Source organism: Euphorbia lathyris, chromosome 6 (genome assembly GCF_963576675.1).
Source record: "Euphorbia lathyris chromosome 6, ddEupLath1.1, whole genome shotgun sequence".
NCBI classification, from domain to species: Eukaryota; Viridiplantae; Streptophyta; class Magnoliopsida; order Malpighiales; family Euphorbiaceae; genus Euphorbia; species Euphorbia lathyris.
Genome location: NC_088915.1, coordinates 13,941,659 through 13,956,486, shown reverse-complemented (window position 1 = coordinate 13,956,486; position 14,828 = coordinate 13,941,659). Strand labels below are relative to the sequence as shown.

At 34.9% G+C, this 14,828-nt stretch overlaps 1 protein-coding gene across 6 annotated transcripts; it reads right to left on the bottom strand.

Moving 5' to 3' along the window:
• Positions 1-587: 587 nt before the first annotated feature.
• Positions 588-11,113, bottom strand: LOC136233402 (uncharacterized). Of its 6 annotated transcripts, none has more exons than XM_066023044.1 (9): positions 10,964-11,113; positions 8,735-8,989; positions 8,516-8,608; positions 7,459-7,603; positions 5,469-5,579; positions 5,297-5,382; positions 4,695-4,752; positions 3,326-3,419; positions 588-1,439 (listed from the first exon to the last, which is right to left on the bottom strand). In XM_066023044.1, the coding sequence occupies exons 2-8, from the start codon at positions 8,969-8,971 to the stop codon at positions 3,340-3,342; spliced, it is 810 nt and encodes a 269-aa protein (XP_065879116.1). In that variant the 5' UTR covers positions 8,972-8,989; positions 10,964-11,113; the 3' UTR covers positions 588-1,439; positions 3,326-3,339. The 6 variants fall into 6 exon arrangements, with proteins under 6 accessions (XP_065879116.1, XP_065879115.1, XP_065879112.1 ...); XM_066023043.1 differs by lacking the exon at positions 588-1,439 and adding an exon at positions 2,679-3,070; XM_066023040.1 differs by lacking the exon at positions 588-1,439 and adding an exon at positions 10,339-10,460 and having other exon boundaries at positions 3,175-3,419; positions 10,964-11,087.
• Positions 11,114-14,828: the final 3,715 nt, after the last annotated feature.

The following is a 14,828-nucleotide window of genomic DNA, read 5'->3' as shown; positions in this document are numbered from 1 at the left end:
TCTCTACTAGACGCTACTACTTAGGGGCAAGTGTACCCCGTCGTATCAAGTAATAATCTGGTTAAGACCGGGTATCGAATCCACGGGATTTATAACTGCAAGTATTAAACGACTCGGTTTTATGTATTATCTAAGCGGTGAATACTTCGAGTTGGTTTGGGAAACAACTACAAACTACTCCTAAACTATAGGTGAGATAGATTTACATAACGAAAACTCCACGAAGTGATATGGACGGCGATAAGTTATAAGTATAATAAACAATGACTCTAATTATATACGGTTAATGATTTACTCTTGCAATGACGATTACGTGTAGTGTGACCGACCCGTGAAGTACTTAGACTTCCTAGTCAATGCGTGTCTAATGCTGGGGATTAGAAACTAGTGCCCGTAAGTTCCGTGGCTTGTCAATTCCTACGGTTTCTGGTGCGTCACTTCCGGTAAGGCAACACCTATATAAATCCCTAAAGATAGCTCGAATGGCGTCGGAAATCGCGTTCTCCTATACAATAATCAATTACGAATATCAAAACAAGTAGCAAAAATCAATACGTATAGAGAAATAGAGATTGTAAATCATAAATTATAAATATGGAAAACGTAAATGCGGAATACAACCGAGCCTAGTACATAGGAAGAGTACAAGCTAATTAGCAAGTGGAAAGGGAAGAATCAGCCCTTAGAACTAGCTAACTGAACTCAAGACCGTCTCTTAGGTCTTGGAGGTGGAACTCTTGAGCTTGGTGGACGAAGATGGAACGGAACATTGATGGAATGCCGGAATAAATGAACAAGCTCTTAAGGTGGTAGAGTTTTGCTATGTAAAATCTGAATATCTAAATCAGTGCTAGTCACTCTTATTTATACACATCAAGCTAGGGGTAGAATTGTAAGTTCACAAGATACAAGCATGAAGACACATTATTTCTGCAGATTTCCCATGACACGCCCCGCGTAAGGTTGAGCACGCCCCGCGTATTGACCCATTTCGTCAATAATTTCCTGCATGTGGACCAATTGCAGAATTTGTTGTCTCAACCACGCCCCGCGTAGACTGATATACGCCACGCGTGTTTGAGCTCCTGAGATTTAATAGCTTGAATTATGCCCTTTACGCCTCGCGTAGCCTGGAGCACGCCTCGTGTATTTGCGTTCCTGGACCTTTGGATTAAAGAATTCCCAAGTACGCTCCGCGTGTAAGGTGGGACGCCCTGCGTAGGAGCAGTTGACTCAGAAGACCATGCAGTCTGACATTCATGATTGAGCTTATCATTGCATCTACGCCCCGTGTGGTTACTTATACACCTCGCGTATCAGAGGTTGAGTCCCACGTGATGCCTGCGGATTGAGCAATCAGTCTGACTTAGTGTCCCACGCCCCGCGTGAAAGGTGATACGCCCCATGTATGTCGGTGGAATTTTGCTCTTTACTCGTACCTGAAATACAATTCTCGAGAGCCGAGTTAGCTTGACGTTTTATTTTCTAAATTTAATCAAAAATAAAGATAATTAACCGAAAGTACGGATTTTTTTTATTTCGTTATTTTATTAAAACACTCCATTTTTGCAATTAAACTTATTTATTTAATCCAAAATTAAACCGTAAATCTCGCTAAAAGATATGGATGAAATGCCCCTATCACCAGCCCGTGTTAAATATGCTTCGAGTTCGGGTTGGACTGGATCAAAGAACCTTAATCCCGGACCCATCCATACTGATTTTTTTTCTTGTATTAATTTCAATTTTTATTTTAATTAAATTACAATTAACAACGCAAAAAGGCAAAGACTTAAAGAAGAATGGGATGGATTAGATTAGCAAAAGGCGAATAGGATATGGAGATGGAAGAATGTATGCAGGTGGATGAGCTATGTGAAATAAAAGAATAAGAAGAGATTAGATTAAGTTTATTTAGGTATATTTTAGGGTAAAATTCAAATAAAACTCTTATGGTTTCACTAATTTCAGATAAAAGACTGTGGTTTACTTTTTATCAAAACGAGGATTGAGGTTTCAAACTTGGATTAATGCTATTAAAACCATCTTTAACGACCGCAAAATGAAAATTTTCAATAATTAAAGTTGTTCAATGTCATATTTTCTATGAAACTACATTTTCGATTTTCGAAAATCATCTTTTTTGAAACTTTCTCTCTCTAAAAACTTTCTCTCTCTTTACCAAAGATCATCTAAACAATCTCAAAATAAAAAAGTTGAAGAATTAAAATTGCTTAGAATATTAGTAGTTCTTAAAATATGTCATTTTCGAAATCGTCAAAGGTGATTTTAATAGTATCAGTCGAAAAAATCCTTATTTTGTTAAAGTTAAAAACCTCAATCATCGTTTTGACAAAAAAATAAACCACAGTCCTTTATTTGAAAATTAGTGAAACTACAGAGGTTTTATTTGAACTTTATCCTATATTTTATATATCTAGTTGAAATAGTTTTTAGATATTATTATTATTATTATTATTATTATTATTATTATTATTATTATTATTATTATTATTATTATTCATAAAAGTAAATGGGAATAAGTTTTATAATAGGATAGCAATAAATTTTAGACTTCAGTGCAACATTGTATATTTGAGTTTTATTAATTAATGTATAAAATGTAATAATATATAAGTACATACTAATATTTTACGGGCCGGGCCGGGCTAAGACGGACTTTTATAATAGATCCCAAGCACAACCCATAAATTAATGTGTATTTTCAGGCTTGGGCCGGGCCTGGCTAGATTAAAATTTAGTCTGACCAAGCCCGTTCCGTTGTCTGCGGGTCTGGACGGGCTGGGCGGGCCATCGGGTCCATGAACAGGTATATTAAGAATCGGTGACAGAATAATACATCCTAATTCTGTAGTATATCAACATTCATCATAAAAACTTTAAAATGACAAAATTAGAAGGAAATTTAATGTTTAAGATGGAAACTTCTGTCGTAAATATATTTTTCGTTATTTTCTCAGAGTCTGGTTGACGGACCTTCCATGGCCCCTGTAGTTCCGATCCTTCCAGCTACCAACATTAGTAAGCAAAAAATAGCTAAAAGCAATAGCTGCATCAGGTAGGCCAAAAATTCCTTTCACGATTCTAAACCTTCAAATTTAATGAATAAGACTCCGTTTTTTTTACTGAAATTAAGTAAACTGAACTGAATGCTACTGAAACTGAAATAATAATATAATCCTTTAAAAATTGCAATAATTATAATTATAATAAGTAATGATAAATTACTGAACTGAATGCTATTGAACTAAACTGAGATACTTATACTGAAATTAAGTCACAGACAACATGGGGGATATCCTACCTGCAGATTTAGGTTCAACATATATTCCATTTTTTCTCCAATGCACAACGTATACGTCTCAAACAATTTCCAGCACTCAATGGAAGCTCAGAAACTGCAAACAATTAACAATATTTTCAGCAAAAGCGTGAATATCTCATTGTTAATTTGCACAAAACATGTAAACCAATCAACATTTTTAAGAAAATGGATACGGACAACCCGCAATGATTTTTCTAAGAAAATTTAGCTAGGAAAAGAAATATGGAAACGCTAGTGAAGAAAAGCTTTGTGCAACATAACCCACCGATTTACCCAATTGATAGGGTAATTACACCTATGGTCACTGAACTTTACCCATTTTAACATTATGGCCACTGAACTTTCTTCAATTCTTAACCGTATGGCTACTGGACTTTACACTTTTTTTAACATCGATGGCCACTCAACTTTAACTAACTCCTCAAAATGACCGTTAACGACCTCAAAATGAAAATATTCAAGAATTAAAGTTGTTCAGAACGACATTTGCCATGAAAGCACATTTTTTATTTTCCAAAATCACCATTTTTGGATCTTTCTCTCTCTAAAAAATTCACTCTCTATCCTAACTAAACAACACCTAAATAACCTCAAAACGAATTTTTTTTCTAGAATTAAAGTTCCTTATAATATCATTAAGTCTTAGAATTTTTTATTTTGAGACCGTCAATGGTCGTTTTGAGACATTGAGTGGCTACTGGTGTTAAAAAGTGTAAAGTTCAGTGGTCATACCGTTAAGAATTGAAGTTCAATGACCATAATGTTAAAATGGGTAAAGTTCAGTGGCCATGAGTGTAATTTACCCCAATTGACTTACTTCACAATTTACATATGCAGAAGAAAAACTTTTTTTTTCCCATCAAACATGAATTTTGATTTACAAGTTCAAAGAGTTTTTTTTTTTTTTTTTTTTTTGATAAAAGTTCAAAGAGTATTTTAAGATATGGTGTTTTCAAGTAATATTGTCATGTTGCTTCATCTTTCAATAACATGATTAATTCATTTATTGCTTATGGTGGTTATCACTATTTTCCTTTTAGTTTTTTAACTTTTTGAAATTAATAATCATAATCATTTGCAATGCCCAAATTGGCAGGTAAATGGATTATATTGCATGGAAACTCTTCTTCGTTAGCATTTCTGCATTTCGTATCCTTTTCCGTTTCCATTACGTTTCCTAGCTAATTTTTCTTAGAAATAACGTTTCCCGTTGTCTAGTATCTGTTTCTGTATCCCTTTCATTTTCAGTTTCCATGCAACATATCTGCAATATTGCCTACGTGCAATTGTTTTTTCCAATACTTTTGAAGAAAAATCAAAATCAACATTAAGTAGAAAGAGATATAACCTGATATAAGATCATCAACATAATTGCTGTCAATTTTACCATGAGCCATTGCACCAACCTGAGTACATAGATTTCAATGTCAGACTAAGTGATTTACAAATGGATAGCAAAAAAAATGTTGCTATTTAACGCCCCAAATTACTTATCACCATCCTCATTTGGACAATTTTGCCCTTTTCATAAATTTGTATTTTTTAGAGAATCCGCCTGTTTTATGCCTAGGTGGACAGGATTTCCGCCTAGCCAATGGCCAGGCGGAATTTCTATCCGCCTAGGCATGAAAAAAATTTATGAAAAATCGTTAAATTTTTTGTGATAAAAAATGTAAAATCGTCCAATTTTTTTCGTGGCAAAAAATGAAAAACCATCCAATTTTTGTGACGAAAATTGCAAAATCGTCAAAAATATGAATTATTTTCATGATTTCTTTTGTAAAAAACGTAAATTGTAATGTTTCCGACTCGTAATCATCCATTTCCAGGGTTCTCGGATTGTCACGCATCAATTATTGATCAAAATTATGAGGAAGACAAAAAAAAATCCAAATGGTTGCGGTATTTAGCAATCCACAAAAACATAAGATAGGAAAGGTTCATACATACCACAAAAACAAGGTTTTCATCATGGTTGATACTAGCAGTTGTATAGTCTCTTAACTCAACTGCATTCTTTGAGCTGTGTGAAAGACCTAATTACAAAACAAGTGTTTTATCTTTGAAGAAATAGACAAAGAACTGAAAACCTCTCTGAAAATATATACCACAAAAGGCTTACCTATCTTACGAGAATTGACTGGTAAATATTGGGTCACTGGATTCTCGACCAATCGCAACAGATTTCCACCTTTACCCTTAGCTTTAATACTCAACTTCTGCAATAACTCAGCTACAGAGCATTTATCTCAATTAGACTCATAATACAACTGTGGGCGAGCCTTGGTGCAACGGTAAACGTTGTTGTCGTGTGACCGAGTGGTCACAGGTTAGAGTCTTAGGAGCAGCCGTTTGCCAACTAATTGGCAGGTGAAGACTTGCTCCTAATACACCTTTGTAGTGGGACCCCTCCCCAGACCCTCGCTTAGCGGGGACCCTTGGTGCACCGGGCCGCCCATTTTAGTCTCATAATACAACTCAGTGAAGCTAACTTACTGATATGCATACTCAAAGTCTCAAGGGCTTGTATTATAATGGAATGAACTATTGTGTGAAGTGATAGAAACTCAAACACACAGATGAAAATAGAAAGGATAAATATTGATATATTGATAGAATCTCATTAGTAGCCACTTTAATATACAGTAATAGAAAAGAAAAACAAGATGAACAAAGGATAAAATGGATACAGCTAATCCTCTGATCCCCACCGGAGAAACTGTTGGAAAATTTTAATAAAATTATATATTAATTTTAATATCAACAAACACTTCCTTTCATGATTAGTCGTGTCTGTTATGTGCAGTCGTGTTCGTACATGAACAGTCGTGTCTGTCCGTGTACAGTCGTGTTCGTTCGTGAAAAGACATATCTTTTGAGTTCTATTTATATAGAATGGAATTGTCAAATTCAGTGACAAAAAGTCTAAACGGTTGGAGAAAATAATCTCTGGAATTCTTCATGCTCTCAGTCTCTTTCCTTTTAATTTCCAGTTTCACTGTTTATATATTTTTTGTGTTCGTGTTGTTTTTTGCTTAATCACATTTAACATTCTTAAGACAGACGTAATTGTTTGTCTAACAATCTTAAGACAAAATTACGTTTGTCTAACAGAAACCTCCCTCTCTATCAAGTAGAGCCTCTGGAACAGCAGCCAAATGGTTACCTAAAATATTCTCCCCTTCCTTCCTAAACTCTTTCCCCCTAAATACTAATGACTTATAGCCATAGTTGTCAAATCGAGATTCGACTCATGAATCGAAATCCACATTTTGTGAATCGTGATCGTGCATCGAATCCAATCGTAAGATTCAGTTCAAATTCATAATATTATAAAAAAATAAAATATTTACCACGTTGAACTCAAAATATTAGTCTAGAAATCATATCAACCAAGTACTTACAATTCAAATCTAATGCAAATGCAATCCTAATAAAACTAATTTAGAAATCGGACTCTGTTTAATAACTTAGTGGAGATGGAGAGTTTGAGCTTCAGATTCTTTTTTTTTTTTGCTTTGTTGTCAACTTGATAACGATGGAAAGAAACTAGTTTGAGTTGATAACTTGATAAATAACAGTCGGAGGATAGTGGATTTAGTAGTTAGTGTTGTTGAAGTTTTTTATGAACAGTGATGAAGATCCGACTCGGAATAGAGATGAATCGAATAGGATTCTGTTAAAATATAGATTCACCTTATAGATTCGGCCCGAAATAGAGCTGAATCCAATCAAATCGTACAATTCGAATCGTGAATCGTAAGATTCTAACAACAGTGCTTATAGCCGAAATGCCTCTTGCCCTGTACAGCTCACCCCTTCCAGAACATTCCTCCCCGTAGGCTAGACCATTCTCTATCATGAAGCTAATTCAGTGATATGCCTTGTACATGATGCTTAAGAATGTCTATAAATTCAAGACTACCACACATTTTTATGACATTCAAGAAAGAGGAAATCAGCAATCAATATATATAATGATAGTTTCCACTACTGCAGAGATGTCAAAGTATTGAAGTATCATATCCAAGTGTTAGTGATCTGACATGAAATTAGTTATCTTGCTCAAGAGAAGAAATCAAAATATGACCGCAAAAAAGAAACAAACTCACCCATCATACTACAAAACCTTCCCAAGGTCCTTGGTATTAAAGCATTAGGCTCAACCTTAATCAAGACCCCATCATCAGTCCTAATATATACTGCTTTTAATCTACCAGCCATACGAAGTCGGCTATCCATAATTTCACAAAGTGCCTGAAGATATCAGATACAAAAAAGAAGACATTAAGGCTAACATGAAAAAGCTCTCAGCTGAAGGTTTGCAAGATTGATTTCGAAAAGGCCAAATTTTACTCAAAATATTTTGAGAAAGAAAATATATTCACAGTCAAGACAACTTGAAATAGTATTAGGTGGCTAAACGATATTTTTGGCTCCTATACTTGGCCAAAACATTTTACATTTAGCCTCTGGTTTTGATTGACAGCAGTGTCAGGTGAGCATCAGACAGCCCATCAAGTACAGTATCTATAAGAAACATGAGACATTACACTTTCCATATAACGGCCGTGTGATGGATGTCTGATGAGGTCATCAATAAGAGGCTAACTTTCAAACAATTATTAAACTACATGGGCTAAATGTCATGGAATCAAAGTTCAGGGCTAAATGTCATGGAATCAAAGTTCAGGGCTAAATGTCAAATTTTTGGTATGTTCAAGGGCCAAGAATATTGTTTTTCCGTTATTAGAAGTACAAAACTTTTTTGCTTTTCATGCTTTCCTAGCAAAGAAAATGAAGACTAATAGAACTGTAAAATCGCCCAAAACAGGACAAGTTCAAGCCAAAAGAAAATTTGGATGATTAAATGGAACCTCTTTTTTCTTTTGCTTAATTCAGATAAGGAACAAAAGTTCAACTCTCTAGATCCATCCAGGCATAGAAAGAAACATCGCCTTTTATGGTTTCCATGCACAACAGTCTAGTTGTTTTGCATTTGAACAAATTAACTACATTTGGCAATCAAGTCCTGTTTACTTAAATGGGTTTTGAGAAGTGAAAGAAATACCAGATAGATATAGAGGCACCATCAAGAATTTCAATGCATTGCCCTCACTTACGAGCTTCTCAAAAATAGTACCATTCAGGTACATAATAACTACTAACCTCGTGAACTATGTCAGGTCTATAATTATAGGGATTCATGTTCTTTTTCCGCATAAAAGTAGCATGTTCATCTGGATTTAGAATCTGGAACCTCTGAAAAAGAAAGCACATTGGCAATCACATTAAGAAACTAAGCACAAAAATAGGCACTAAAACAACCTACGCCCATATTATATCACCTCATATTTACAAAATAAATGTACTAATATAAGTACTTACTCTTCCAACAAAAGCAAGGGTTAAAGAAGCTTTCTCAAGAACAAATATAACTCCAGATTTTGAGTTTTCAACAGAAGGGGCTAATGGGATCCCAGGCAGCTCAATTGTTTCATCTTCATATTCTTTTACCAAGTCAAGTTCGTTCTCCTCTTCTTCAGCTTCTCTGATTACTTCCTCAATTCTAATATTCGAATCATACCCTATTAGTGAGCAGGCCTGTAATAACTTTTCCCCCATCTTGTTTTACTTTGAATCCTATGCAAATACATCATACATTAAAACAAAGCATGAAGATCGATTAACAAAAATACAAATACAACCTATACCATATGAAGTCATTAACAGAAACGAAGTAAAGGAATTGTAAAACAGTGCAAAAATGGGATTTCATCTATGAAGCACGGAAACTCTTCATGACATGCGTTTCCCCATTTCCGTCAGATGTGGAAATGGAAACTCTCGGAAACTGATACGAAACGTTTCTGGGAACGTTTCCGTAATTACCCAAAATATGAAACACGTCTCTCAATTTTTAAATGGTTTTCCCTATCTATTTCGATTAAAATTATGGAAATTCAAACTTTCTATTTTGCAATTCCTATTCAATCTAAGATTAGGAAATTGAAACTTCCTATTTGAGAGATAATTCCTATCCTTCAATTTAAAGAACTTACCCATATTTCTTTCTCCTATAATCTTTGTCTCTTGAATCTCAATTGAGCTTGGACTTTCTTCCTCTTGTTCTTCAATCTTGTTTTTTTTAATGTATTACTATATTTTTAATATTTACACGTTTCCCCCACGTTTCCGTTTCTTATGTTTTTCAGAAATTACATTTCCCATTATTGTTTCCGTTTCGGTTTCCGTGCAACATAGGATTTCATAAGAGACAAGTGCGCACATTTAGGGAATAGGAGCATCCCTGTCATGAACACATGCATAACATTCCATGAAAGGCATGCACAAGTCCGAAATGATTAGTGTTACGAATAAAAGGTTACAAGTGACACCTTTCATTGTTAGGGTCCAACAGACCCGGTCTATTGTAAAATTTCCCCTTGAGAGGCACCTTAACTTGGTACTTTGAGGTGCCAAACTTCAAAAGGAAGATTAGCACAAGTTTAGTGAGATTTAAAAAGGACTTGAGCAATGGTAGAGAAGTTTTTGATTAAATAAAGAGAGAAAGAGTTAGATATTGTAAAATTATCTAATTCTATAGAATTCTATTTTCTAGATATTTTGGAGAGAGCCAAGAGGAGCCCTCGTTTCTGACAAAGAAAAACAGAATGTGTAAGGAGTAAAAGCTACAAGAGAAGACCAGCTTAAAATGCACAACATGTGCAAAGATTATATAAAAGGGCGGCCTGGTGCACTACGCGTCTAAGCGAGGGTCCCACCACAAGGGTGTATTGGGGGCAAGCCTTCCCAGCCAAATTTTTTAGCAAGAGACCGCTCCTAAGACTCAAACCCATGACCTCTCGATCACGCGACAACAACCTTTACTGTTGTGTCAAACATCGCCCTCTATGTGCAAATATTATCTTTAACAAATTATCACCAAGAGGAAATATAAAAACACATTAAAACCAAGTTAATTCTTTTACATCAAGCAACTCCCCAGTAGCTTCTGAGCAGGGCAAGTGTTACAAAATTCATTTGAAAGCAGCACACTCATTTAGAATCAACATGAAGCTTCTCCTTTTGGGAAAGAGAAAATACAGAGCATCTGTCAATTGACGAGCAATTTGTTCCACACTCACAATTAGTTAGTGACCAAAAAACTATAACCATCATGCATTCAAAAAAAATCATGTGAAAATTATATTTCTATTCACATTTAACCTTATAACATACTACAAGATACCAAGAAACTATGTACTATTCTTCAAAAAAGAAACTATGTACTCAAACCTAATGTTAAAAAATGCAAAATTAATGAACAAATCAATGTACTATAATTAAACATGAACAAACAAACTTTATATTGAACTATGTTTGAGCTTCTATGCACGCAAACAGACATTTGAAGGAAAACGATGGTTTGGTATGTAGTGAAAAAATAGCCTCAAAATCGATGTATATGGAACCGAAGTCCCCCAAGCTCATCTGAATATTGAGAGATACAATACAAGTAGATATCAAAGAAAAAAAAAAAGTAAAATAGAAAGCTGGAAAATGTAAAAAGCACGTTAGTGGTGGTAAATTGGAAGGTAAGACAGAGAAATAGACCGGAGATAAATTATAAACTCTGCCTTTTAAAATCCTCCGGCTGGGTGATGACCACTCTGTTTCCAACCTCGCTCCGTTCTGCCCTGATTACCGAACTTCAAAATTCAAATCCCTAATTAATTCCTAACTTACCGTCTATTTGTTTTGGGGGTTAAAGAGTTTAAATGGGGTGGAAGCTTAAACAAGGATTAAATGAATGTTAAATTTTGGAATAATTCTACAGTTCCACCATTTAGTGGGATACGGAGTTTTTTTACGCCCTCAAATTTATCACTGTTTCTATTTGGTATTTTTTACCTTCTTATAATCTTATTATAAAATTAAAATTTTTACAACAATAATTGAAATTATAAAAATAATTGATATGTAACAACCCAATCCCCGAAAATGGATAATTACGAGTCGAAAACATTAAAATTTACGTTTTCTTAATACATATTTTTATGACGACTTTGTATTTTTCATCACAAAAATTTGAAAGATTTAGTAATTTTTATCACTAAAAATTTTACGATTTTACACCGGCCAAAAGTTGATCTAGGCGTATGCCACATCTACCCGGCCCATGGCTGTGACGGATACCGCATCCGCCGAGGCCAAATTTTGGTTGATTCTCTAAAAAAAATCAGTTTTTTGAATTTTTTTATAAAAATGGCAAAATTGTTCAATTGGAGACGGTGATAAGTAATTTGGAGTCGACAAATAGCAATACCCATTATCTGAGCTTGAATTGTTTTACCAACAGCATTTCGGCAAGTCCATCTGACAATACGACACCACCTGTCAACTCTTTTGGGAATAGAACAACGATTCTGCAAAACAGTCCAAATCTCTTTTATTTAATCACACCTGAAAAATAAATGTTCAATTGTTTCTGGTTCTTTGTTACAGAGACCACAAGTAACACTAATAGTAGTTTGCCACTTCTTTAAATGCACCCGAACAGCAATCTTTCGTTGCAAAACAAGCCAAACAATAAAACTCTGTCTCGGAATATGAGAAGGACCCCAAATCATTTTTCACCAAGTCATATGAGACTTTTTCTCCCTCAAAGCATTATAAGCACTATTAATAGATCTTTTATTTTTCTGTTTGACCAATTGTCCTTCTCTTCCCTGTTTTTATGGAATGTAACATTTCTTTTCTGCTATATATGTTACCATTGTAAGTTTGTTCATTCTTTAAGTGATATAAGGTGCAAAAATATCTCTAACGTTTAAACTCAAGAGCAATTTTACCCAAAACGTCTAAAATGGTGCAATTTTGCCGTAACATTAGGCGCCAAGAGCAATTTACCCATAACATTTCCAAGTTTGGTCATGCATATTATTATAAAACACAAATAGTTGTTCCTTATTCTGTACCAATTGCATATAGTTGGTTCTAAAAAAAAGTTTTCATATTTTTTTACGATTTAATAATAGAAATAGAGATTAATATTTTTAAAATCGACGAATTTTGAATTTTTTTTATTGAATTCGAACAAAATACATTATATAATCATATGGGTACGATTGGTGAAAGGAAAAAATACATATACACATGTCATGAACAAGGTCGTAAAAGATGTTAGGCGCCAGTCGAACAGGCAGAGCTTTCAAGGATTAATCGGGATTAGTCACAGATTAATTGGATTTGTATTTTTTTATTTTTTTATTTGTTAATCAGCAAATTGTTATATAAATTCAATAAAATATATATTATACTACTTGAAAATAATAATATAAAATTATTTAATATCGAAAAACACTTATATTTATACCATATATCTTATAAATATGAAAACATCCACGTTTCAACAATGATATCGTCGAAGCAACTAAAAAACGAATTATAATAAATAAACAAAAATTCATAATAATAAAACGCTTGTGCTCTTCATCGCTTAGGCGGCACCTAAGCGGTCTTGGCGGCATCCAGGCAGCCTAGACGGAGCCCAGACGGCTAAAAAGCGCTGAGGGGGCAAAAAACGTCCAGATAGACTAATCGAAAAAAATTGAGTCGGATTCTCCATTTCGAGCACTTAAAAGGAGCATAGGCGGTCCAAACTTCCTTGTTTTGGAACCGTAATCATGAAAATTGATTTGTCGGGTAATACTCTACGAAACCTAAAATTTTCCGTAAAACTTAATTTGACATTGAGTTAGGACCTGTTTATTTTACCTACTGTTTGCGCTGTTTTAAAAAACTGACTTTCTTGTTTTGTAAAAAAACTATTTTACGGACATAAAACACAAATAGAAAACAAAATGCTAGTTTGGTATAAAGTGGAGAAGCAAAAAAAAATGGTTAATTACAAAAAACTACTATGTGGTTTGCACTTTTTATAATATGGTATCTGTAGTATTTTTTTTTACAAACTCCTCCCGGTGGTTGTCACCGTTACCAAATTCGCGGAAATGGCTGCAATTCCATCAAGGGTGATGACGTGGCCAAGGGCAATTTTGTCATTAAAAAAATAAAAAATATAAATAGCAGAAAATCGAATTTAAACGCAATAAAGACAACACCTTGACCTTTGATCTTCTAACCCTTCTTCATCTTCCTCGCGAAACCACTGAATACGTAACTTTAGCCCTACTACATACTTGAGTCAGCTCATCTTTCTTCTGTAAATTACAAAGAACGAGTAAGAGAGTATCAGTGCGAAGGATTTACATCGGATTCTCGCGTAACAGAGCATGGTTCTTGCTTCGTTTCTGCTTAGCAAGTAGGGAAGTTTAGTGGGCTTACTTCGGTTGACGTGTCAGACAAGGTATGAAAAGTCTTCTGCTTTAGTAGTCGTTTTGGATTTTGTTGATCGGTTTAGGGTTTCTGTTACTATTGGTGGATAAATTCATCGTTGCTGTTGATTTGTTGAGTTGCGATTCAAGTTTTTTTTTCTCAATTTTAATTGTTTGCATGCCATGTATGCATGTTATGTTTTTGTGTTTGGATACTTGGTATCTTTACTGAATTTCGCTTCATTTCATTTGTAGATTATGACTGATATTATAACTCTGGTACTTCATTACGGGGGGAAATGGTCTTCTTATGACGATTCTATGGAGTATATTGGGGGGATGTGGCTGAGGTTGATGTGGATATAGACTTGCTGTCATATTTTCAGCTTTTAGGGTATTACAGAGACCTGGGGTGTAGACATGGATGTCGGATATGGTATCATGTAATTGGTTTGAGTGGTGAGGTCTCTTATGAAGACAAGAATGTAGCTTTTATGTGTGTAGCAAACAAGGATTATCCCGAATAGGATATTTATTTTGAAGCCCTTAGTCCACCACTTAATATGGACATGATTGATGCGACACCACAAGTGAGGCATGTGGTTAGTGATGTTGGAGCTTATGAGGAAGGGAGTACTGAGGTTGGGGCTGATGAGGAAGGGAGTACTGAGGTTGGGGCTGATGAGGAAGGGGCTAATGAGGTTGGGGCTGATGAGGCTGATGAGGAAGGGGCTAATGAGGTTGGGGCTCATGAGGAATGGGCTAGTGAGGTTGGGGCTGATGAGGAAGGGGCTAGTGAGGTTGGGGCTAATATGATGCATGATAATGGATCAGTTAGTGATGCTGGTGGAGATGATATGTATATGGGATTCACAGGTGATTTTGGAGAAGATTTTAGGGAGGATAGTGACAGTGATTGTCACACCCGACCCTAATGACCTCAATCGGCATCGGACGTGAAATAGAAAGTTCATAATCAATACTTAGGAGTCTCCAACCTCGCCTAATCTGTCGGCAACCTTCTCTATATCCTGTACTTTATCACCTAAAAACATTAAAACATTTAAAAACGTGAGACAAAAATCTCAGTAAGAAACTATCAGCTATAAAAGCCAACTTTACTTAACATAACTACATTATAC